We start from the raw sequence: 26,809 nt of genomic DNA, 5'->3' as shown, positions 1-26,809 counted from the left end.
TCCATGGATCAAATTTTATCGCATCATGAGTCATGCATCAAATTACTTGCAATACTTTTTATATATAAATAAAAAAACACAATGCCAGCATTCATCCGAAATTAAGAAGACATGCTTGGGTGTATGATAATGCCAGCTGTGCTCATCAGGATCTGATCAGGTGATGGGTTTGGACACACCCACAGTTAAGCCACAAAAACGTGTGTGCATGCAAAATGTTTCTGTGCATCGGCCACAAATTTGTGTGACGTACGTGGATTAGATGCACAGACGATGCAATTAGAGGCATGGTCCATTTTCTGTGCTGAGGTACGTCATTTCTGCTTCTCACTCCATCCCTTTGCTCTTATTGAGGCAGAGGTCACTGAACAAAGTATCCTGTCTAAACATCGGGAAATAAAATCATTTCAAATGAAAATCAACCAAACAGCGCACATTCTGCATTTTCAAATAACGTGACTGGTGTTCTGGCATTAAATAACAAATAGGCATTCAATAATTAGATATTTGAATAGCACGACTGGCAACCTGATTCCAGTTGTGAGAACCAGTATGTGGTGCAGTGCCTAAAGATCGGAGATGGGGAGCTTGATGGCCTCCTAATGTATCTGGAACTCCCAACACCCATCTGTCCCGCTCAACATGGTCCATAGTTGGGTATGAAGGGAGTTGCATACCCGAGGGCACCAGTTTGGAGAAAGCCTGCATTGAACAAGTCCAAAGCAGGTAAGGACTGTAGTCTTACAACCCAGGAGAACAAAGCCTTAAGCACATTCACTTTGTGGGGGCCTGGTCAAAGCCAGGGCTGACTACCCAGGGGGAAATTTGGGATCAGGTGAGCTCTTTCAGAAGGAAACAGAAATAGCAGCTTGGTAGGGAAAGTGCACAGAATAAATTGATTTCCCCCAGAGATCCTTTTCAACTTCAGTAAAATATGTAGGACAATAAGAGCTGAAAATAGTATCATTTTTCTAGAAATCAAAGCCATGGCACCAAGCAGGGAGGGCAGGTATTTGGGGATCATTAGAGCTTTGCTAAACTGGTCTTGTCTGTTTCATTTTCTTCCCCCTTGCTTCATCATGGATATCTAAAAGGACAGTTGGAACCAATAAATGAGGTGAGTTAATCTGGTGACTCATTCTGCCCTCTCTTGCCTCTCCCCAGGCAGAGGGAGACGGTTGTGCTTTTTCATCTGCTCGTTTGCTTTGTCTGTCTTTGGTTTCTGGCTTGCACAATCTCTTCCTTGGCAAAGTGCATCTTGATTTCTGTAGGGCACATTCTTTTTCCTTAGTTTCCTTTTCTAGTGCAAAACGCGAATTGCCTTTGCTGATCATGTGGCAGGCTGATTTCAGTCACTTTAGGTGCAGATGTTCCATACAGTATCTGGTACTAGATTCCAAATCTGGATTGCATGGGAATCTTCGCTTTAAAAAGCACAGTTACAGCCCTCATACTTTTAAAGTTAATTGTCACATGTTTCAGTGTGTGCTTGTGATGTCTTTTGTGCACATAAACACCTCTATTCACTCTATAATTTGTTGACTAGAAACCTTTCCATAAATAGAGCATAAATATTTATTTTGTTTAGAACATTTGAACCCCACTCTTCAGCCAAAAAGTCTTCCAGAGTGGCTTACATACAGTCAATTAAAACAGCCCCTGTCCTCAGGTTTACAGCTTAAAAACAACAACAACAACAACAACAACAACAACAACAACAACAACAACAACAACACAAGGAAAGGGGGCAGGGAAGGAAGAGGGGGAAAAAATCAATCTCAGGCACTGTACCTGTTCTTAAATAGTTGTTCACATAATGACCAGCTAGTCCAGTTTGGCGTAGGAGAGTCCTGATGGTGCTGGTCTGTCAGAGCAGAGCTGATGGAGTGAGCCTTTTATCCCAGCTCTCCCATTGAAGCAGCCTGCTCCCAGGTGACAACTGAGGGAGAGAAGGTTTGATGGAGTTTGTATGTCAGCTTCCTATCTGTCTGGCCCTTTCTGTCTGAAGAGCATTCATTCCTCCATAATAGCAGAGAATGGGACACTCCCATGGATATTTGCTTCTCCTGCATGACTTATAGGAGGGATGGGGAAGTTTGTGCCCTCCAGATGTTGTTGGACTCCAACTCCCATCAACCCCAGCCAAGTTGCATGCAGTTACGTTTAACTGCAGTTGCCAGCAATTGAACCAGGTCCCTTCTGTGCGCAAACCATCTACTCCACTTTGCAGGACCTCATCGTCTGTATCAGCGTTGAGGAGCCCATGGCCTTTAGATGTTGTTGGACTCCTTCTCTCATCAGCACCAGCCAGCATGGCCCAACGGTCAGGAACGATGGGAGACCAGCAATGTCTGAAAGACTGCAGGTTCTTCATCCCTGGCTTGCAACTCTGTTCCCCTAAAAGTGTGTGCCTCCTTGCCACTTACCCATACTTGTTCTGTTCCCCCAAATTGATTCCCCCAGATATAGGCGGGGAGAGGCCTGATATACTCAGGTCCTGCTTGAGGGCTTCCAATGGTGACATCTGGCTGGCCACTGTGAGATCAGGATGCTGGACTAGATGGGCAATTGGCCTGATCCAGCAAACTCTTTATAGGCTCTTATGATTAATTGTAAAACAAAACACAACAACCCCCAAATTCATTCTGTTGAGTTCAGAATAAAGCATCTTATTTGTCTTATACTGATTTGATTAGTTCATTTCTGCATTGCAGGGAATTGGACTAGATGGTCTCTTCAAATATTATGATTAAATGATTTTGATGGGAAAACACCCTCCCTTTCGGGTGACATCTGATAGACATCCTCAGAGCAGGTTCACTGAAATGGACTTACATAAAATAATCCTAACTTTGGGATTTTTTCATGGTGCGTAGGAACAGGTCTCCGTTAGGATTCACAAGTGCTGTGAGCTTGTTATAATGGTGAAATTAACGCACTTTATAAGGACAAGCTAGCTGTGAGTGGGGGAGAATTAGAAGCCAAGACAGTTGTAGTACAAAGTTTTTATTTCCCTAAATGGATGTTCTGTTTTATTTGAATTGCTCTACTCAGACATAAGAATGTTCCTAACGGGAGAGATTAACAGTACTCTTTTCTTTTAATTAAGGATAAAACCTGCCTACCTAAGCAGTGGAGTCATAAATAGAAATATATAAATATAGAGTAAGATACTCAATTCAGTTAGAGCTTAACTGAAGTACAGAATTTAGAACTGACATGACTTGTGGTGAAAATATGCAAAAAGAAATGTTCATTTTGGTTACCGATATGTGAATATGTGACAAGAATCTGACGTTCTCAAATTCACTTATGGATTTGATAGCATATGTTGCATGGCTTTGCTTTTTCCTTTTATAGTATTTGTGGAATGTATTGAACAACGACACTCAAAAAATTTATATGCATGGACCCCCATTCCTCTCAACCGGATAGAAATGGCTACAAATAGAAGACTGCCTTTTGACAGCCCTTAAAAATAGAGGATTATCCTCTGCAAAATAGGACACATGGTCACGCTATTCTTGTTTATATCTTAAGTTGGGACTGTGGGCTGTATCTAGTGTTACCCTAATCAGAGTATTTCAATTGAAATGAATGGACAGGAAATTAACTTAAAACTATTGATTTCAGTGGTTGGTTGGAAAAGCCAAAGTTGGTTGGAAAAGAATCCTTAGATAAGTAACTTGCACTTCTTTCACATCAATGGAGTAAACATAGGAAACTGCCTTATACAGACCGTTGGTTCACCTAATTTAGTATTGTCTACACTGGCTGGCAGCAGCTCTCCAGGATTACTGGCAGGGGTCTCTGCCAGCCCTACCTGTAGATGCCAGGGATAGGACCTGGGACCTTCTGCTCTGCCACTGAGCTGCCCCCATCCCCCAAATTAAAGAAGGTCTTCAAAAGGGAGTTTATATGTGGAAAAGGGTCCTCCCTACAGACATTTTACATAAGAAGGCATTAATTCCAGGTCCGCTGCAGGAAAGAAAAGCAGCAGAAACAACACACAGGCACACCCAGCTGAAATCCAAGCCCTGCACCTCAATTACAACTGAGTGTTTATGCTTGCCAGCCACCAACTGGTTGTAATTTTTGCTATCTGGTTTCCAACGGCCTCAGGGCCTGTTGTCTAGAATCTCGGATCTCTTGCTGTGCAGATGGACTTGCCGGAACTGTTGCCAGAAGTGTTATGACTGCAGCTGTTGCCAGTCGAGCGATGACGAAGTGGAAATCCTGGGGCCTTTTCCAGCACAGACGCCTTCCTGGTTGTAAGTCTGGATTCTGCTTTTAGGATCCCGCTTGTTCCCCTTCCCATCTGGATTGGTTGATTGTTTCTAAAAGGCACCCACGATTTGCATTTTTTCAAAAAAGAAAAACAACAATATGTATGTTAAATGCAAAGCTGTAGTTTGGCCCTGTGATAAGGTTGTGAGAGAAATTCGATTCAATTCACATTCAAAGGTGAGCTACCTGATTCGGATTTCCAATAACAATATTCAGACCAGAACACAGCCATCCTTTGAAATTCTCTCTGAATTTTGCAATGCGGTTCTCCAGCCAAGTAAATGAAAATGCATCTGCTGAGGGCAAGTGTGCATAGAAATGTGTGCATTAATGAAAATGACAGAAAAATGCATTATCATTAGGGAAAGCCGCTTTGCAAAAATGTGTATATTAGGACTAATTTGCACTAAATTGTTGATGAGTTTTCATAAGGGCTTAACAAAAGTAAATTACAAACTGGTGTGGAAAACTGAATTTAAGATTGGAAAAATGAAGAACGGAGAGAAACCGAAATTTACAGATTAGCCCATCCCTGCCTTGTCTTTTTTTATAAATTATTTTTATTCAATTTCCAATATAAAATTTTAAACATACATTTTCAATATTGTCACAGATACATATTTTTGACTTCCTTCAGCTCTTCCGTTTTCTAATCTTCTATCAGCAATTCTAAATTTAACATTGCCTTTTATTTTAAATAAACCTATTCCCTTGTTCCCTTTTTTACGTTTCTAATACTTCTTTCTTCACAAAGCTTCCTGTTATTTGTACATCACATATGCTTTTCATATAGTCTACAAATTTACTCCAGTCCTCGGTAAACTTGTGATCTCATCGGTTTCGAACCTTTCCTGTTAATTTGTCTAATTCTGCGTAGTCCATCAGTTTCATTCTCCATTCTTCTATCCATGGTAATTCTTCCTGCTTCCATTTTTGGGCCAGTAGTATCCTTGATCCCTGCCTTGTCTTTGTAGCGATGCCTCTTTTGAGTCAAGTAGAGGTCATCTCCATTAATGTGTGTGAAGTGTTGGATATCCTGTGGTGTTCTGGTTATTCCTATCCACCTCCATCCTTCGGATGAATTTTATATTTGTATTCTCTTACTAAATTTCTTATGTATACCACAGTAACAGTCTCATACATAGTGTTGCTCAGGAATTATAAGAAACCTCTCCAAATCAGTGCGGTTTTGAAAAGTTCAGTCCACCATCTTGATTCAAATGGCTTCCAGTTGTATCCAAACCTTCTCCTTGATCCTCAGGAACCATTATGCAAAATTTGGTTAAAATCAGCGCACCTACACCTTTCCCACTGCTGGTGTCATTGGAGGTGAGACAGGTGAACTTTAGGGTAGAAACAGGAGATACAGAGTATAAAAACCCTGACATATTAAAAACCATGACTGGACTGTAACCTGCTTAACAAAGACAAGAGTCAATACTGTCTCCATTTCTGTTACTGGCACCACTCCCCTCTGGTTTGTGCCCCTTCAGGTGAAAAAGGTTCCTGGCCCCCATGCTGTGACAACCCAACCTTCTTTGTTTGTCTACAAAAGCTATTTATATTCCAAAACCTTTAGCGAGCAAGGTAACTTGTGCTCTCAGCTAGCAAGGCTTCATTGTTTTACCAGTCTATTAATGCATGGGGACTCAGAGTTGGAACAGAACTCTAGAAATAATTTCATCTCCAACATTCAAGACGGAGAATAATGATGTTCTTACTGTACCATACAGAGCTGGCAACTTGGCCGTCTTGCTGCAACTAATCTAATTATGTTGACTTAGCACACATGGCAGCAACACCTTCCTGTCATTTCCTCTCTAATATTTGCTTTCCTGCTTTGTTGGGAAAAGATAAATTGTAGCAAAGAGCGGTAGGTGCTCTTCAGCTTTGCAAATTACAAAATGTGTGACACGGGTGTTCAAAATGATTAAAAAATAATAATACTTGGTGAGATTAAACGGAAATTGCAGCTTGGTTCTTCTTCTTTTTTGGTGGCCCACATTAAAGAAAAACCGGGAGCTCTTCTGAATGGAGCCAGGATTTAGAAGTGGACATGTCAATAATCTGGTGCCATGGTGTCATCAAGGTCCCACCCACATGTCCAGGTTGACTGGTAGAGGGAGCTAAGGGTCTGCTTCACCAGCACATTTTCCGCAGGATCCTGCTGGCTGCAGGGGTCTGTTTTACTACCACTTCCCTGCTGTGAGCATGTTGGTGAAGCAGTACTCTGCAGTGTAGCTCCCTGCCCCATCAATTAATGTCCCCCTGATGTCAGCTGATGCACAGGTGGGCATGGTTTGGGAGAAATGGCATCATGGGCCAACTTGGACGTCTGGTGGGCCAGGATTAGCCTGTGGGCTGTAGGTTCCCCTACCCCTGTAGTAGAGAAATAGAATGTGGGGGGGGGGGGGGAGAGGAATGAAAAGATATTATTGTCTAATTTCAGAGGCATTGAGTGTGATTGTGTTGCCATTTTTACACTCTTCCAACAATTTCTCAGAAATTGGACAATTGCAAAACAGAAAAATCCTTCCATTTATTATAAATTCATTTGAATTTGGAAGCTGTGCTTCAGAACAAGCCAGGATATAAATATGTATTAGTAGCTTAGAATCTTTAAGAAGTTAAAAAATAAGAAAGAGGTAGCCGTTGGGCCACATCTTTTGTGCCTCATAAGTACCATTTTGTTTGTAAAAGTGGGGGGATTTTTTAATGCCCTTTCCTTTTTTAAAAATATGCTTATAAACAGGACAAAATGGATCTGATTTTTTGTGGGGTGGGGGCAAGGCAGAGGCATGATATGTTATTGATGATGGTGATAAATGTGCACAATTAAATGATTCGCAGTAATAAACTAAGAAACAGGGGTCTCCATACAGGCTTGTGGTGCAAATAATAAGAGAGTATAGCAATGAAGTTCTGAAACACCACGCTCATAGGTTAATTCAATTGAAGGAGGAAATGCAGTGCTCATCATGGAAGAGAGTTCAAGATACAGTGGTACCTTGGGTTAAGAACTTAATTTGTTCTGGAGGTCTGTTCTTAACCAGAAACTGTCCTTAACCTGAAGCACCACTTTAGCTAATGGGGTCTCCTGCTGCTGCTGCACGATTTCTGTTCTTATCCTGAAGCAAAGTTCTTAACCCGAGGTACTATTTCTGGGTTAGCGGAGTCTGTAACCTGAAGTGTATGTAACCTGAGATACCACTGTATTTCATTTTGACAGGGTGAGCAGTCGAAGTGACGACAGGGATGGCGACTCTGACAACACTACAACGAGCGAGCCCCCTCCAACCCCTCAGGATGTTTCGCTGGACAGAAGGCGGTCGTCTTCGGATACATCCCGATCCACTTACAGCCTCACAAGACGAATTTCAAGTAGGTTTGCCACAACTCACCTTTTTGGCATTTTGGTGATGTGTGTGAGTGTGTGAGAGAGAGATACCTCCTCAGACCGTGAGGCATGGGGCTGCCCCCCCAGGGCTGCCCTCCACTCTGTTCATTGGGTGTCTTATAAAGGGGTCCCTGTGTGCGATGTAAGTGCATTACAGGCTTCCAGGTGAGGAGGCAGATGGGTCCCCTTTATGTGGAGAAGCACTACACAGGAATATCAGCATTTACTTAGGGCTTGTTCTCAAAGTGGCTGTACATGTGGCCTGTGGGAGAGCGGGGAGTGTCTGGAAGGCGCATTGGGGCTGGGGGCGGGTGCAACACAATCAGCACAACCCATCATGATGTTGTTGTGGTCTGAGGCCCGATCCCATGGCCAAGGCAGGTTAGGAGTTGACTTAATGTAAATCCAGGGCTGCGATGAGGTGCTACAATTACTCCAATAGGGGCTCTGCAATGACATACTTACATTTTTATTATATAGAGAGGGTCCCATCTGCACCATACATTTAAAGCAGCACCATGCCACTTTAAACAGCCATGGCTTCCCCCAAAGAATTCTGGGAAGTGTCGTTTGTTAAGGGTGCTGAGAGTAGGTCAAGGTAAAGGGACCCCTGACTCAGGGGGTTGGACTCGATGGCCCTTGTGGTCTCTTCCAACTCTATGATTCTATGATTCTATGGCCATTAGGTCCAGTCGTGACCGACTCTGGGGTTGCGGTGCTCATCTCGCTTTATTGGCCGAGGGTGCGGGCGTACAGCTTCCGGGTCATGTGGCCATCATGAATAAACCACTTCTGGCAAACAGAGTAGCGCACGGAAACGTTGTTTACCTTCCCACCGGAGCGGTACCTATTTATCCACTTGCACTTTGACGTGCTTTCGAACTGCTAGGTGGGCAGGAGCAGGGACTGAGTGACGGGAGCTCAACCCGTCGCGGGGATTTGAACCACCGACCTTCTGATCGGCAAGCCACCCGTCCCTTGCTGAGAGTAGTTAGGAGACCCCTATTCTTTTGTGGAGTTGCAGTCTTCAGAGCGGTTTAACAATCAATCCCTCTTCCCAGGGTATTCTGGAAATTGTAGCTCTATGTGGTGTAGTGGTTAATGTTGGACCTGGGAGGCCAAGGTTCAAATCTCCACTATGCCATGAAACTCATTGGATGACCTTGTACCAGTCACTGCCTCTCAGCCTAACCTACCTCACAGGGTAGTTGGGGTTAAATGAGGAGGGGGAGGAACATTGAGTTCCTTGGAGAAAAATGTGGAATATAAATGCAACAAACAAACAAATAATAATAGGGGTATCCTAATACCACTCAGCACCCATAACAAACTACACTGCCCACGATTCTTGGGGGGAAGCCATGACTGTTTAAAGTGGTATGATTGCTTTAAATGTATAGTGAAGTTGGGGCCTATATCTCTGCAGTCAGTGTGGATTAGTGCCTTGTCCCACCATTTGCTCTTTGTTACGCAGGTCTAGAGTTGAGGCGTCCAAGTTCTCCACTTATTGACATAAAACCTATCGAGTTTGGGATTTTAGGATCCAAAAAGGAAATAGTTCAACCGTCCATCCTGAGGAAAACCTATACTCCAGATGACTATTTTAGGAAGTTTGAGCCGAGACTATATTCCCTTGACTCTAACAGCGAAGACGTGGACTCCTTGACGGACGAGGAAGTCTTGGCCAAGTACCAGCTGGGCATGCTTCATTTTAGCACGCAATACGACCTCTTGCACAATTATCTCATTGTCAGGGTGATTGAGGCGAGGGATCTGCCTCCCCCAATTTCCTACGATGGCACTAGGCAGGATATGGCCCACTCGAATCCTTATGTGAAGATTTGCCTCTTGCCGGACCAGAAAAACTCCAAGCAGACTGGAGTCAAGCGCAAAACCCAAAGCCCGGTCTTTGAGGAGAGGTACACATTTGACATCCCGTTTTTAGAAGCCGAAAGGCGGACCCTGCTGTTAACCACAGTGGATTTTGACAAATTTTCACGCCACTGTGTCATTGGCAAAGTGTCGATGCCTTTGAGTGATGTGGACCTTGTGAAGGGAGGACATTGGTGGAAAGCTCTGGTCCCCAGCTCTCAAGTAAGTTTCAGAACAAAACACAACATGTTGACTGTTATTACTGTTCTTGGTGGTCTTGGCTGAGTGGTCTTTCCCCCCTCCTTCTGATTGTGATTTAACACGGGCAGTGGTTTAATGGTACAAGGAACAGAGATGTATTTGGTTGTGGCCTTGAAGCTCTTGAATGTTCTCCCTAGGGAAGCCTGACAGGCTCCATCACTATACAGTGGTACCTCGGTTTAAGAACAGTCCTGTTTACGAACGATTCAGTTTAAGAACTCTGCAAAACTGGAAATAGTGTCCCAGTTTGAGAACTTTACCTTGGTCTTAGAATGGAATTCGAACGGTGAAAGGGCACCGGCGGCGGGAGGCCTCATTAGGGAAAGCATGCCTCAGTTTAAGAACAGTTTCAGTTTAAGAACGGACTTCCGGAACGGATTAAGTTCGTAAACCGAGGTACCACTGTATTATTATAGTGCAGAGCAAGACTGGTAAGACTCCTAAGGGCCAGATGGAGAGGTTTAGAAGGCCGCATTGTCCCCCAAGACCAGAAGTTCCCCAACCCTGGGGTATGTGGTGAAGACTTGGCTCTTTAGGGGAGTATTTGAGGGGGAGGGTAGCCACAAACTCTTGTGTTATCATGACAATTGGTGTTGTGAAATGGCTAAGAGAGTGAGCTACAATTCAGGCAGGGCCTGATTCAAATTTTGCCTCTGTCATAAACTCCTTAGGTAGCCTTACGCCAGCTACCCTTTCTCAACCTCAGTCCTTTACTACCCCATCTGCAATTTCGGAGATAATAATATCAGCTTACTTTACAAGGCTGCAACTTAATAATGCAAGGGAAGTGTTCTGAACACTTGGAAATGCTGTACAAATGTTAAGTTGCTGTTAATAATAAGATCTGTTCTAAGTGCTTGTTTGATTATTGTAGTGCTTTATTATGGTTATTTGTGCAAAACGCTCTTCCTCCATGGTTTTCTGTCATCAGAAGTTTCTACTTCTGCATTCTTATTGTCTGACATGTGGGGCCAGAGGGATATAGCTGTGCGTCTTACTGACTGTTTTATATACTGGTGGTTGTCCGCCATGCTTAGGTCCTGGCTGGGTGATTTCATCTCATATGCTCTGTGGTGCTCAGGGTCAATTCTGGTGTGTGGAGGACAGGAGGGCTGTTTGGCCTGGATCTCAAGCACCAAGGGGGGGGGGTGGCTCCTCAGATTTAGACACTTGTTAATTTTTTAGCCTATGATAAGTCTCATAACATGTTTTTATGAGCATTGGACCATAACACAACACTCTCGCTTAGAGCTGCAAATCTAAGCAAATAAGATTTGTGATTTGGAAAAGACATAATTTTCTTCTGTTAACTGACGTAGTTTTTTGTCATGTCGAAGAGTTTAAACATTCACAAATATTAATAAAAATATCTGTTCTGGTAGCACAAAATTAGACCCAGACAATATCCTCTCAGATCAGCCGATTATGTAAATAAACCACTCACGTTTGGGTTGTGGGGGAAGGAAGGTTAATTTGTTTCTCATGTGTTGTCATTTTAAATTTTGATTGTGGCTAGGGGCCTCAAATGCTGGAAGTGGCTCAGGCTAGGGCTGGGCGATATCTGATTTTCAACACTGTGATATATCACCAGCTAAATATCACAATATCTCGATATATCACAATATATACTTGTAGTGGTGGAGGGCCTTACTGGGCCTCCCCATGGCGGCAGAGGGTCCAGCCATACCTCCCTGCAGCAGCAGAGGGCTTTGCCGTGGCAGCGGAGGATGTACTGTGCTTCCCCTCATCATCAGAGGGCCTTGCCCAGATCGAGAGGCTTGGAGGGCCAGCATTTGACCCTTGGTCCAGAGGTTTCCCACACCTGCTGTAAGGGCATTTGTGATCCTTGGACATGGCTTGTAATGCCCTTTGTTTCAAACGCCCCACCTCTTGTCCTGTTTGATTCCTTCTTTGGCACATCTGTTGCAGAATGAAGTTGAACTGGGAGAACTCCTGCTGTCGTTAAACTACCTTCCCAGTGCAGGAAGACTGAATGTAGACATCATTAGAGCAAAACAGCTGCTTCAAACAGATATGAGCCAAGGTTCAGGTACGGACTGGCGCTTTTCCAGTAATGATTGCTGCACTGCTCTGGTACTGCTGAGATGTATAAGATTTCTGAAAGTTGTGGATGTTTTCAACAGGGAACAGGATATTGTCGTTCCCCAAAGCAGCTCTGAAAAATCCCAGCCCTAAAGTCCTAATATGAACCAAGCCCCCGCCCCGCGGAAAGTTTCAGTGCCAGGATATGCAAATCGACAAAGGAGTAGTGTGTCTCTGAGCATGTGCAGAGAATGTCTGTTCCTCACTGCTGCATCCAGCCTCCACTTGTACTGAGAGGGGCAGGATGGAGCATTCAGAATCAGAGGAGGCTTCTGAGAAGGTTTTGACTTCCATAGTCTTTGAAGAACTTTACCTCTATGACCTTTTCAGACCAGACATTTACGATTTGAGAAATGCCAGCGGCACATCCAAATGTCAGTGTTTCTACAGAATAATGGTGGGAAATGTATTGATATTTTTAAAAGACGGCATCTGCATTTTACCTAAGGGGTGCCTAAAACTAACCATGAACTGGAAAACAATAAAAACAGTTCAAAACTATGCCCAGTTGAAAACAGAGAGGTCCAGACAGCTGTGCCTCTTGCCTCATGTGCTGGGCCTCAGGAAGGCACATTTCCGCTTTGTGGTGGGTGAGGTGGCCAAAAAGGCACAAATCCAGCTGGCTTTGTCGGGGGATAGTGCAAGAGGGCACTTTCAAGGGGTCCTCAGCACAGAGCTACTGGTCAGCCTCCACCTCTTCAACATGCACAGCTCACCTCACAACCCCACCCCACCCCAGTATGGCCTTCAGCCCTTGTATCACCATGGCAACAACCTAGCTGCTGGAAGGGGTACGAGAAATCTGGAAGGGGCAGGAGAGAGAATTGGCAGTGGATTGCTGTGCGAAAGGATTGTGAGCTCAATTCTCACAACTCATATTCCCGGACTGAGCATATACTCAGAGCCCCGTGATTCTTAATTCTTGAATGCGTGACCTCCACCCCATTTTTTTAATGCACCTGGCTCCAGTTGTGAATCTCGGGGTTCCAGTAGAAAGCAAAATAGATCCCCAAAGCCTGAAGTCCTCCTAGCAAATGCACATGGATCTATATTTAAGCTGTCCCCCCCAACCCTTCCATCAATCCTCTTCCAGACTGCATACTGTATAAGTGGGAGACCTGAGGAGATTTTGTGTGTGTGTATGTTTTACTTTCAGTACGGAGAAAATCAGCAGGCAAGTGGCGTTTAGAAGCTGCCCTTTCCCAACCATTCTTGGAATCACCAGAGGAGTCATTTTTGTTCCTCAGAGGCAGAAGTCAAAATGTACACTGTTTGCTTTCAATTGCGAACAACAGAAGGCTGGCCTTGGGGAAGGAAGGTCAGCTACGCTGTTCTTTTTGAGAGAGAGCAGGTTCTTCTCGGAAGATGTAATCTTCATAGGAGCGAGCAGGGAAAGAAGGTTACAGCTGAAAGAGGGAGGCTGAAGACTCACTACTGCTTCTGAGCATTGTTATTATTATTAATTATATTTATTAGTCACTCTTTCAGAAAGCAAACAGTAAAAAGTGTAAAGACCATCATTTAAAAATCCTAAAATGCTCATCAGTAATAAGTATAAAATACATGAAAATTGTCTATAAAATACAAGAATCCTCTTAAAGGCCTGTCTGCTCCAGCATCCTCTTTTCACACTGGCCAACCAGAATACCTACAGGGAGCCTGTAAACAGGACTGGAGTTCAACACTCCCCACCTCTGATTCCCAGCTTAGCGGGTGCAGGGCAAGCACTGCATGGTCTACAGAGCACCAACACCTTAATGATGATGATTATGATAATAATAATAATAATAATAATAATAATAATAATAATAATAATATAATATTTATACTCCACCCATCTGGCTGGGTTTCTCCAGCCACTCTGGGCGGTTTCCAACACATATAAAAACATAATAAAACATCAGACATTAGAAACTTCCAAATACAGGGCTTTGCTACCACTCCCTGCCCTCCAGACTCTGCCACCTGAGGCAAACTACGTCGCTCTGTCCAATAATAGGGGTACTTTCCAATTAAGGGGTACCTTGGTCATCGGCTTGAGTCCAGGCTCAGAGCTGGTCAAGATGTCAGGGCCTGGATCTGTATCTGGGACCTTTTCCTCTCTGAGTCCAATTTAATGGGCTGACCCTTCCTTGTCTGGGTCAGAGTTCAGGCTGCATTGGGGCAAGGAGTTCACTTGGGCCAACTTAATGTGTGAACTGGGCAATGCCAGGAAATAATGATTTCCGGTGAACAAAATCCTCTCCAGAAGATCAAGCTGTGCTTGTTTTCTGTTCAGATCCCTTTGTGAAGATCCAGCTTGTTCATGGTTTAAAACTGGCGAAAACAAAGAAGACTTCTTGCAAGAGGGCTACCATTGACCCCTTCTACAACGAGTCCTTCAGTTTCAAAGTGCCCCAAGAAGAACTTGAAAGTGCCAGTTTAGTCTTCACAGGTATGTTTACCTATCTCTTTCAAATGTGGTTTGTAGGCCTGCCTGCCACACAGTTGAATAATTTTGGCTGATTAATTCATGTGACTTTCCGTCATTTAATCAACTAACAGCTAGGGTTGTAAGAAGATAGAGGTTTCTGTTGTGACCAACCTGTGTTGGTCACAATCAACACTGTCTCCATTCTGCTGCAGCTTTGTTTCCATCAACTACTATGTCATTCATCTTACTGTCCACTAATTAAGATGCATTACTATTTAAATCAGGTGTGTAGCTATATACATAACTTAAAGGAAACAACAAAACAATGGGGGAGAGAGTAATTACATATTGTTTGCAGAGTTCCTCTTTCTCCCCTGTTGTTGGTGGAATTCTCCAGTATCCCTATTAACAGTGCAATCCTTACTATATCTACTCAGAAGTAAATCTTACTGACTCCAGTAGGACTTACCCCAGGTGAGTAGGGTTGGGTTGGCAGCCTAAATCTTCATTTATGTACAAGTGAGGAACAAAATGGTTTTAAAGAATAAATATGCCTCTTGTGGTTTGAATGATACCTACAGTTGGGTCAGGGTGTGACGAAACCTCTTCAACTTCCGAAATCTCCTCCCAGTCTGCTGAGAGTTGTCGTCCTCCTCAACATCTGGCAATCAGCACATCAGCCATCCCTGATCTTGCCCCACGATGCCCAGAACTTCAGAAAACGAAAGCAAGATTCTGTCTCAGGTCTCAAATGAAATGCCTCTCTTTTGAAGTGGATCATAACAAAACCCGTCACACAAAAAGCAGCCCCCTCTCAGAAGCACCCAATCAAGATCCGAAGGGATTTTATTTTCTGTGCACACCCACCCTAGTAGAAACAGATGTTGCTGTTGAGACGAGACGCTGAAATAAGAACCCATTAGCTTGTTTCCAAACATTTCCGAATGAAAGCGATGCTCATCAGCAATTTAAATCGCAACCGAAATTTTCCTCTGTGGAAAAAGCAGCATGCATAGTTTTAAATGCACTGGATCAGGTGTGGGAGGAAGGAATTGTTCCTGTAATCCATTGAGGGCCTTATTTTGAAATAGAAAAAGACAGTCACCTAAGCCACATTCTCCTCCTCCCGCTCTCTCACCCACAATATATAAACATTACCAGCTGTCTGGAGTCAGTTGCCTTTATTAAGAGGAATTGTTTCCCCTGTGTTACTATTATGATTAGTGTTTTTGCACAGCTTTGGGTTGTGGGGAGGGCGTGTGGAGCGTTTCAGTTCCCACCCACAAAGCATTCAGGCCCTGGGCAGGTTCCTAGGCTGTCTTTTGGTAAATCCATCCCCAGGCTTCCACAGACTTGACAAGCTGGAATGTCTGAAGGGGAGGGCAAGTAAGATGACAGAGGGTCTGGAAACCAAGCCTTGTGAAGAACGATTGTTGGGTATGTAGAATCTAGACAAGAAGACTGACAGAAGATTTGATAGCCAACTTTAATATCTGTCACATGGAAGATGGAGCAAGCTTGTTTTCTGCTGTTCTGGAGTGTGGGAACCAAACCAGTGGATTCAAATGACAAGAAAGGAGATGCCAACATTAGGAGGAACTTTCTGATAGTGAAAGCTGTTCAAAAGTGGACTACCCTGAAAGGGTGTTGGACCTCCTTGGAGGTTTTTAAGCAGGTTGGGTCAGCATCTGCCAGGGATTCTTTAGCTGTGATTCCTATAGCACGGGGTTGGACTAGATGATCCTTGGGATCCCTTCCAGATCTACATTTCTATGACTTATCTGTTCAGGGTTGTCCTCTTCCCTTTCCCCAGATCCTTGTCACACCTGACCTCCTCTGGGCGTGTTACATACCAGGCTTGAATTGAGTGCTTTATTCCACTAGACTGGGACAGATTACAGGTGGGAAGACTACCTGCCCTGAGCCTTGTTGCTCTACAGTGTCCCTGCCAGCAGGACTGCAAACTGAAGTTAGTTGGGCCATCAGGAATCAGGCGACTTGGGGAGCTAGTAGAAGCTTTGCTGGCCTTAAATAAGAACTTCCTTGGGCTTGGCTCTTCAGTCTGGGCCTGTGAAAGGATGTGTTAAACCAGGGGTTGGGAACCTCCAGTCTGTAGGTTCCTGTTTGGCATGCAAGACAATTTCCCCTCAACCCACAACCATTTGCCCCCCAGCACCTGACATCAGTTAAGGTTGTGGCTGCAAGCTAAATGTTAGCTTCTGATTCTCCCTTTGCAAGCGGGACTCGCTGGCAGTGCCAGTCAGCTAACTGACATGTTCAGTGAGCCCTGCTTTCGCCACACCTTCAAGGAGATATTCCTCCTCTACAGACGTGTGTAGGGATGCTGCCCCTAGATGTTCACTCAGTGTTGGCTTAAGTAAGGAATTCCATTCACGATCTAAATGTGAATGGTGATCTGAAATGATTTAGTATCTCAGGGCCAGGCTTGAGTAGGGAAAACACAATAGCTAGATGGACCAATGGTCTGGTGCTGTATAAGACAACTTCCTAGGCTGCTATTATGACGATGACTACTACTGTTATTGATATTACTATTACTATTGACTCTGGGAGTGAAAAGACAAAGACTGATCCTGTGTTTCTAGCTGATGCCTGAGTGAATAGACTTCTGAGGCTATGGAATAAGTACACATTGTAGATTGTGCTTTTGTTTGTTCCCCAGCTATGTGCTCAGGCCTCACGGCTATGCTTTTATTCGCTGTTACAGAGGCCACAAGACCAGCAATGGTTTGTTCTCTTTATTGGCAGGCTGGGTTTGCAGAGCAGTTGCAGGCGAACAGTTTAATTATTGAAAGGCTTTTGAAATATGTAACAGGAAAACAATCTACATGAAATGGAAAGCTTTGGGGGAACATGTGTTAGGATGTTTGTGTGCAAATAAGTTTGTGTAGGATTAGACTGGAGCAGAGGGAGCACTTAGAATCATAGAACTGTAGAGTTGGAAGGGAACCCCAGGGGCCTATCTCGCCCTGCGCCCTGCAACGCAGGAATCACAGCCAAATAACCCCTGACAGATGGCCATCCAAACTCTGCTTAAAAACCTCTGTTTAAAAACCTACCATCCACTTCACTGTCAAACAGCTCTTAACATCAGAAAGTTCTTCCTAATGTCTAGCTGGAATCTCTATTCTTGTAATTTGAACCCATTGGTCCAGTCCTCTGGAGCAGCAGAAAGCAAGCTTGCTCATCATCTGAGGCCCTTCTTGGTGTGCCTTCCCTACAAGAGGTCCAGAGAGTGGCAACACGAGAACAAGCCTTTTCTACAGTGGCTCCTTGTTTGTGGAGTGCTGTCCCCAAGGAGGTTCAGCTGGCACCTTCATTATGCACCTTGAGGCATCATGCACCTTCAACCAGGCCTTTGGCTGATTAACATCCGATGCCCTTTTAAATGTGTTTGTGGGAAGGGGAGAAAGGGGTCATTGGTTTGTGTGTGGGGTTTTTTGTTTGTTCTTGTTTTTATTATGTGTTTTGTGCTTTTATCTTGTATAAACCTGTTGTGAACCTGTTGTATAGTCTGTGGTGAAGCGCCCTGAGATCTATGGATGAAGGGTGGTATACAAATTTCATCATCATCGTCACCACCACCATCATCATCATATTCCATGTCACAGCCCTTCAGATATATCAGGATGGCAATCATATCACCTCCAGGCTAAAGCATGCCCAACTCCCTCAACCAAGGGTCATAAGTCTTGGTTTCCATCTTTATCATCTTGGTTGCCTTCCTCATGGCTGCTGGAGCTGCTGAACCTCCTCCTTCCTTACAAAGGGGAGGGGAAGTGAACCAGCAGGTGGCAGCAGTGCTCCTGGTTGCTCAGCTTCTGTAGCCCAGAAAGAGAGTGGGGAAGGTGAGCAGTAGAATGGCCACTTATCTCTGAAACAATAATATACTGTACAGTATAGGATATGCATCACACAGAAAGAAGAGAGGGCACAGATTCTCATGAAATTTGACCCAAGTTTATTTATACGTGTAGATGCAAACTTGGAAATAGTGGGTGGAATTCAATGCTACACCTACTCAGAGTAGGCTCATTGAAATGAATGAACACAACTAAGCTACGTCTATTTTGCATTTCACCCAGTGACTAATCTAAATGGAAAAACAACTAAGTGTTGTCTCCAACTAAGTGTTGCTCAGACTGGTCTCATATGCTTGTAGGTCCCTAAAGGTCTGTTTTAACCCCTGCAAAACACCTCATTTGCAAGCTGAGTTGCACCCAAACTTCCAATGCTCTTTGTGTTGCAGTTGCAGTTCTGTCTTCAGTCAAAACTATTTGAGTGGATCAGCAGTTCAAATAATAAAACAACAAAGTCACAACTGAAAAACCCAAAATGAACAAACCTGTAAAAGGGCAAGAACTGTTGTGAAACTGAAACCAGCACACAACAGAATTAAAACCTCACTATAAAACCACACACCCATGCTTTCTAGTCGATAATTTATTTTTTAAAAGGATTTTCATTACCAAAACAATATAGATTACACACAAGGTTTGCGTAAGTGCAAAGATTCTAAAGAAGAACATAATAATCCCATGGCGAGGAATGGAGTTGGAACTAAATGCAGCTCAATGAAGACAGTGGTCAGTGGACACGGCATGTTAGTTTATTGTTGGGGAAGGGAAATGGAGGCAGGGTGGTGAATGGAAAAGGGCATGGCTGACTGGCTGGCATTTTGGTCAGAAACACTCCACTCTGCATCATTTTGTTGCAGGTACCACTTCAGTAGGTAGATAATTGTTCAGCAGTGTTCCCTTTCTCTTTCATTGCTGCTAGACTTATCCTGCTACAAATCTATTGACAGGAAAGAAGGAAGACAATTTCTGGCATGATTTCTGCAGCTCTGCCAGTTCCGTCCACTGCAATCGGAAGTCACTGCTTTCTCTGGGTGCTTTTGGGTGGGATTCAGTCACATAATGTCAAATTCAAGGTTGCACAGTTATGCTTGCTAGAGAGCTCTCTTGATAATTGTTCCAGTCAAGGGGAGATCTGAGAGTTAGGGTTGGCGTTGCAGCTGCTTTTTCAGTCTTTACTCCCTCACCCCCACCCCATCTTCCTTTCTCCCTGCCTCTCTCTTTGTTATCTTCAGTCTTTGGCCACAACATGAAAAGCAGCAACGACTTCATTGGCCGGATTGTGATTGGCCAGTACTCCACAGGCTCTTCGGAATCCAAGCACTGGCGGCGGATGCTGAACTCCCACCGCACAGCTGTGGAGCAGTGGCACACTCTCCGGTCACGAGCTGAATGCGACCGCGTCTCCCCGGCTTCCCTGGAGGTGACGTGAGGACGCCAATGCTGCTAGCAAGCCACTGAGCAGATCTATACAAGACGAGTCATACACACACAAACAAACACACACACACTTGCACATAATCACTATGGAATCCACAGCAACTCTTAATGGCCACTGGCAACGAAAAAAATGGTTGCATTAGCCTCCGTGCTACCTGTTATTTCATCCACCCCATTGAGTGTTTTACTCAGGATCACATATCAACCACTACATCCATATCAGAAGGTGATGCTGTTGTGTAGGACAGTGGAAGCTGCTCAAAGGGTTGTCTGCTAATACGTTTTCAGAAATCCTTTGTTGCCTGCTATGTCATAGTGCGGTGCAGATAGCAGACTGGTTAGCTGTGGAAAAGCTTCATGGTTTCCTCTCCACTACGCCATACTCTGCATCTCGTGCGAGCAATTGTATCGGAAGGTATCAGATCCTGTGTGTTATCCATGGTGAATGCGTGGTAGATTACTAGGATGTTGTTTTAGCGGTAGAGTGTATGGTGTAAATATGTCTAAACCCAGTCCTTCCTTTGTCACTGTACTAGCTTAACCAAATCAGATAGAACGTGTGCTTCTGTGTCTGGAGCTGTGCCCTTGGGCAGAATGGGATGGAGGCAGTCGTCTCTTTCCTGCTCAATCACACATGCTAGCATTTTGTAAAATATTGCATCATTCAAGAACCCGCTGGTGTACTGTTATGAAAGCTGCAGTCCACAGCTGGATCACCCTTGAGCAGGCCCCTTAAAGCCGATTGGTTGGAACCCATCACCTGGTTGCAACCTGATCTAAGTTGGGTTGAAATGGTAGCACTAGTACCAGAATTGGGGTGTGTGCATGTTTGACTTAAGAGTGGGTCCTGGGTCTGAAAAGGCTGAAGACTCCTGCGTTGAAGTCAACAAAGCTCATTTTGGAGGAGGGAAATTGTGGGTGGCAGCCTAGTTGCAGTGCTAGTTCCAGAAGTGTGCAATGGTCTGGGATGTGTGAGCTGCCCAATTTGTTTCCACGGTGCAGGTTCCATGAGTGCAAAGTGCGTGTGGAGTTGTCCTTTCCCTTGGAAGCGGTGGAGGCACGGAGGAGCCAACCACCCAGCAGAGTGAGGTGGGTGCTGAGGGTGCAAGGAGTTGCACCCTGTAGTCTACCTGCTATCCTCAAGGACAGTGGAGGGTGTTGAAATCAGGTTCAGCCACTGGCCCAATCAGCTTCTGGAAGGAGGCAGGTTCCACTTTGTGCTTTGGCTCACTCAAAACAGCCGTAGTAGGAACTTCTATGCACATGGATCCACCACACTCCCGGCACATCATTAGAATGGGGCACATGTCCCTTTAAAGGCCGTGGCTGAACTTGAAAGTGGAGGCATCTGAAGGTTTCAGAGAACTGTTTGTGTCAAATCCCACCCACCCCTCCGCATTTTAGGAACCTTTTGTGGCAACGTTCACAAAAGACCTAATGCCGTGTGAGTTGCATTTACATGTGATAGTCAAGTTGATCTCTCCACACACACCCCTTTGTATTTCAGTGTGTTGAACTGGTCTTGAGTCAGCAAATGTCTGTGTATTTACCTGCCACATACAGAAAAGGTGTAGGGAAGTGGGTTGAACCTTCTGTAATACTGTAGAGATCAGGGATGGGGATCGCTCTCCCACCAGATGTCAAAGGGAACAACAACTACCAGACTTTTAGAAGACATCTGAAGGCAGCCCTGTTTAGGGAAGCTTTTAATGTTTGATGCACTACTGTATTTTAATATTTTGGTGGAAGCCGCACAGAGTGGCTGGGGAAGCCCAGCCAGATGGGTGGGGTATAAATAATAAATTATTACTATATAACCTCAGGCTGCCAGAGAGGCCCCTCCAGGCGTCTCCACAGGGCACACACCCTCTTGAGTCACAGTGCTCACCTGCCCTGCTTTGCAGCCTCCTATACTTTTGTCTGGCTGGGACATGTCCTCAAACTCTGATAATGCTTCTTGTGTGCCTAGGTGGAGATGAGAGAAAGGTATGAGTGAGTGTGAAGAAACTAGCCCACTGTTCTGTTCACCTTTGCCTTTGCCCTCTCTCTGCCACTGGTCATGTGGCCCCTGGAAGGTCACTCAGAAGGAAACATGGCCCCTGGTCTGAAAAAGTTGCCCCACCCCTGGAATAGATGACCTGAGCAAATTGAATGTATGTGAGGTTGAACACTTGGAACAGCTCATTTGCTGGGATCCGCTGTGGGAGAGAGGATTCCTGGGGGATTTCCGAGAGGCATCTGATTGGTCGTTGTGGGAAATGGGGATTTAGGCTAGATGGGCCTTTGTCTGATACACAGGCCTCTTAACACTCTTGTACAATTACAAAGAGAACCTGTATTGGGACCCCACAAAGAATATAAATTTGGTTCTTGTAAGGTGTAATATTCCTGTATGAAAATTAACTTAGTATATCGCTGTTAACTTTTATAAGTAGCAAAACCTTTTTTTTAAAAAAAATATGCATGGAACCATGGCACATGGAGACAACAACCTGAGCATTTGCTGCAGTATTCATGCAACAGATGTCTGATGTGCCAGCATCCATTATCAAAGCTGGCACGGGCATACTTTACTTTGACAGAAATATTTGTGTCTGTTGGCTCTTGGGCCCGATGGAGGGGTTTTGGTTCCTCCTTATTTTAAAACTATAGTTTCCCAAAGCAGTGGATGGATGTGACAAGTCAGCAAATTCTGTCGATTTTGTTAGATGCTTATGTACATTCTCCCCAACCCCAAACATACTGTCTAAGGAGGTATATTTATGGAAAAAATAAAGATCTGTTTATTTGTGTCAAATAAGAATGAAGTGGTGCTCTTTTTAAGCAACTCATCTCAAGAATGATGACCTGTGTTCTGGTTGCCCGCACAACATCCCTTTGAGGTAGATTCAGCAGTGTGTTTCTTGGGGCATTGTGGTTATTTGTGCTACAGAATTATAGAATCATAGAATTGTGGGGTTGGAAGGGATCCAAGGGTCATCTAGTCAAACCCCATGATGACCACATTTGTCTCTATGGCAACAGCACTCACTCTTTCAAGAGGCAGGTGATGTGTACCTGGCTGAGCGGCTAAGGCTGTTACCTTGACAAGGAAACTGATGTGGCAGGTTTCCTCTTACAGATTCAACCCACACAGATACAGGATTATTTGATTTGGAAGGGATCATCCAGGCTGACCCCTCCCCCCATTACGTTCATATATTTAAAATATTTCTAGGCCATCTTTTAGGGACAACCCCTCCCAAGGTCGATTACAAAAGATTTCAAGAATTTAAAAGAGAAAACTATAACCAGTGCTTTTTTCTGGGGGTACACAGGGGTATGCATACTTCTAAACATTTTGTGAATCTTTGCTGTATTTATTTTTCCTGATTTGAACTATAAAATGGTGATTTTCTTGAGTCAAAATGAGAGTACCCCTAAACATTTTTTTTAGAAAAAAAGCACTGACTAAAACAAAAAGATCATCATGTTAACTAAAAAACATTTGCAGACCAGCAGTACTGTATCAGAAGTCTTCTTCTTTTCTTCTTCTTCTTTGGCGATCACTCGTAGCCGAGTAAGATTACCTTCCATAAACACGGTTTTAACTATGAGTCCATAAGTGACTGTGGAGACCAATTCTGGATCCACACGTCCTTCCACAGTGGGGACATTGGTTTCCGGGCTGGAGTTGATCAAAGTGTAGATTTGCCCAAGTGTGGCTTCCTCTTAGCACGTTTCTCCCTTGCATCCTGAGTTTGAGTGTCTTCAAAGCCCATGACACCTTTGGTAAAGGCTGTTCTCCAACTGAAGCACTCAGAGGCTGGTGTTTCCCAGTTGTCAGTGTTTATACTACATTTTTTAAGATTTGCCTTGAGACAGTCTTTAAACCTCTTTTGTTGACCACCAGCTTTACGCTTTCCATTTTTAAGTTCGGAATTAAAGTAGTTGCTTTGGAAGACGATCATCGGGCATCCGCACAACATGACCAGTCCAATGAACCTGATGTTGAAGTATCATTGCTTCAACACTAGTGATCTTTGCTTCTTCCAGTACAGTGATAGTAGTTCACCTGTCTTCCCAAGTGATGTGTAAAATTTTTCGGAGACACCGTTGATGGAATCTTTCGAGGAGTTGGAGATGGCGTTTATAAGTGGTCCATGTTTCACAAGCATACAGTAAGGTTGGTAGTACAATAGCTTTGTAAACAATCATTTTGTTTCCCTGCAAAAGCAACCGGGAACTCCAGGTGTTACTGGAGTCCTGCCGCCAATGTGGCCAATGACAGACCCTCCAAGTGTCCCTATTTCCAGGGACAGTCCCGGATTTACATACACCATCCCCGTTTCTGATTTGATCCCAGAATGTCCCAGTTTTCCTTAGGATGTCCCTATTTTCATTGGACAAATGCATAGCTGTCAAGTTTCCCTTATTTGAAGGGACAGTCCCTTATTCCAGCGCCATGTCCCGCTGCTGTCCCTTATTGATGGATGTCCCTTAAATGATGTCCCTTAAATTTCAAAGGAAGCAGCTCCTCTCCCTCCCTCCCTGCCGGCCAGGAAGGAGGGAGGCTCCAACTGTGTTGCTTCGCTGTGTTGCTCACCCAATAAGAAGTCTAAGAACGACTGGGGGGGGGGTGGAGCTTGAATGCCTTGTGTGTGGCTAGTTAATGCAAGCTGAGGGGTTTTTTGAATGCTGGACGCCATTTTGTTGCACGTGCTGCTGCAAACTTTGCAGTGCAAAGCCAGGCCGGGGAGCCATCTTAAGTTGAGGCTGCATAGGCCTTGTGGTGCATGTGATTCAGATTCTATTCAGTTGAACCTCTGGTTACAAAGTTGTTTGGACAGTGTTCTCGAAGCTACCACCATGTGTTTGACCAGACTGCAGGAGGACAGGAAGACTGGAGTGTCTGGAACCGGTGAGGCTGCAGGTCCCTTATTTTGGCTGCTGGTCCCTTATTTTCAAGGCTGCTGGTCCCTTATTTTCAAATCTGTAAGTTGACAGCTATGCAAATGTTGAAGGGTATGGAGTGGTGCAACCTTTAGAAGCATTTGAAAGCAGCCCTGTCTAGGGAAATTTTTTTTATGTTTAATGTTTTATTATATTTTTATATATGTTGGAAGCCACCCAGAGTGGCTGGGGCAACGCATTCAGATGGGTGGGGTATAAATAATAGAGTTGTTTTTGTTGTTGTTTTGTTGTTGTTATTGAATAGGATGTTCCTGTTTTCATCAGAGAAAATGTTGTAAGGTATGCAATGATCAGGGAAGATGGGAATTGCAATCCCAACACCACCAAGAGGCCACCATATTGACAATCCCTACACTGAGGGGGGGGCACTTTAGGACTGGGTGTGTGTGTGTGGAAATTCAGCCTTCCGGGCCTCTCTGTTTGGTTCTTGGAAGTCTTGACAGGCCACACTGCTCCCTAGCCCTGCTATCCACTCCAAGTTTTTTTTGCCTAGCTGGAATGTGCCTTTGAATGTGCCTGCTTGCCTGAGTAGATATGTGTGAATGTGAAGAAACGAACCTGCTGCTCAAAGGTAATTTTATTGTTTATTTATTTCCAGTTTCATAGCCTGCTCTTCATTCAATATTTGCAATCCAAGAACGGGGAACAAAGCGACACAATAACACACCCTCCAGGTGCCCTGATTTTCCAGGGACAGTGCTGGAATTACGGAAGCCGTTCTGGCTTCTGATCTGATCTTGGAATGTCCCTATTTTCCCTGCCGCTGATTGAAGCGGTCGAGTGAGCGCACATGTGCGGTGAGGTGATCTTGTAGTTAACTGCCCCTGGTTAAGGCTCCCCCCCCCCCCAAAAAAAGTTCAAGGGCCTCAAGGTACGAGGCAGTCTTGCTCCTGTACTTGTTGCAGAGTCAAAGAGCTTTGACTCACCTGTCAGTCTCAGTCACCCCTGTAATCCCCTTTTAATAACCACTGCCCCCCTGTGCATCATACACGTCTTCTAAGGATGTTGTTATAAAGATGGGCTGTTTGGGGACAAAGCTTGATACAGAGAGGCTGTGTTCCTTCACCCAAACCAGAACTGTGAGAGTATACGAGGTGGTGCAGGGATGGGAGCACATTCACGTTTTTTTCTGGCGCTGCTTGGCGGTCCTCGCGTAGCATCTGCGCACCCATGCAGTGGGGAGAACATTCTGCCTTTAAAGGTTTGTGGCATTGCATGAGCTTGTTCTTCTCCTTTTCATTCCAGTTGGAAGCCTGAGGATTACTGGCCTGAGGGAGCTGTAAATTCCTTCTTGTCCTTGGCAATAGACTCACGCTGGGATCCATCAACCATAGAAAAATCCACAGCGCCTCCCAGCCAAAACAATCTTAATCTAAAGTCTTTTGTTTCATGTTCATCTGTGGCCTTGTTCTTTCTGAGATGGCCGACCTATGTCTGAGCTGCAATGTTTCAGGTGGCAGGTGTGGGATAGAAGACTCCTGCTTACACTTTTTAAAAATAAAAAATAAAAATGAATAAATCCCTGCACAGAGAAAGCTAGTGTATCAAGGAGAAGGGCCCTAACCTGACTCTCTTCTTGACAGGCTAGCTTTCTATATTAGGGGAGCAGTAGCAGGGGTAATCAACTGATCACTCATTTCCCAAATATAAAAGACCAGCATGTCAAGGAGAAGGGTCCTGGCCTACTTCTGGATGTGCTTGTTTTCTATATTCAGGGTATAAATAAATATAATAAATCCATGCATTCATGTATGTATATAAAAAACTAGCATGTCAGGGACAAGTGCTCTAACTTAGCTTTCTCCCTGATGTGCTAATTTTCTACATTCAGGGAGTTTTAGTATTTGTGTGTGTGTGTGTTTTTAATTATTCACTATTTCGATACCACTCAATTTTTTAAAAAGTGGTTTATATAAAATGTTATAAAATATTTAAACATAGCAATAAAACAAACTTTAAAAACAGTAGACATAATAAAGTTACACAGTACTTCAGTTTTGTTCAGTGTTTGTATCTATATTGGAATAAAGAACTTGTAACCCACTCCAGGACCTTACATTATAGTTTTAAATATAGATAAAATCAACAACTTTAATAAAGCATAGAACTTTAGAGTTTGGAGCAACTCAGATGTCCTCTAATCCAACCCCCTGCAATGCCAGAATCACTGCTAAAGAATCCCTGACAGATGGCCAAATAAAATAA

At 44.2% G+C, this 26,809-nt stretch overlaps 1 protein-coding gene across 8 annotated transcripts in view; it reads left to right on the top strand.

Annotated features, from left to right (window-relative positions):
• The window catches only part of SYT17 (synaptotagmin 17), a 37,091-nt gene extending 14,637 nt beyond the window's left edge, over nucleotides 1–22,454 (top strand). For 3 of the 8 annotated variants that reach the window (XM_081840442.1, XM_081840443.1, XM_081840444.1), the window contains exons 2-8: nucleotides 1,100–1,117; nucleotides 4,123–4,271; nucleotides 7,517–7,668; nucleotides 9,159–9,778; nucleotides 11,747–11,867; nucleotides 14,199–14,354; nucleotides 19,447–22,454. In XM_081840442.1, the coding sequence (XP_081696568.1) occupies nucleotides 1,100–1,117; nucleotides 4,123–4,271; nucleotides 7,517–7,668; nucleotides 9,159–9,778; nucleotides 11,747–11,867; nucleotides 14,199–14,354; nucleotides 19,447–19,643 (1,413 nt within the window). In that variant the 3' untranslated portion in view covers nucleotides 19,644–22,454. Of the gene's footprint in view, nucleotides 1–1,094; nucleotides 1,118–4,122; nucleotides 4,272–7,516; nucleotides 7,669–9,158; nucleotides 9,779–11,746; nucleotides 11,868–14,198; nucleotides 14,355–19,446 lie in introns of all 8 variants that reach the window. The other 5 variants (XM_081840448.1, XM_081840447.1, XM_081840445.1 and 2 more) reach the window with 2 other exon arrangements.
• Nucleotides 22,455–26,809: the final 4,355 nt, after the last annotated feature.

The sequence above is a fragment of the Podarcis erhardii genome, assembly GCF_964252035.2.
Source record: "Podarcis erhardii genome assembly, chromosome: 14".
Lineage (NCBI taxonomy): Eukaryota > Metazoa > Chordata > Lepidosauria > Squamata > Lacertidae > Podarcis > Podarcis erhardii.
The sequence above is the reverse complement of the archived record's forward strand: the minus strand, read 5'-3'. Positions and strand labels throughout refer to the sequence as shown.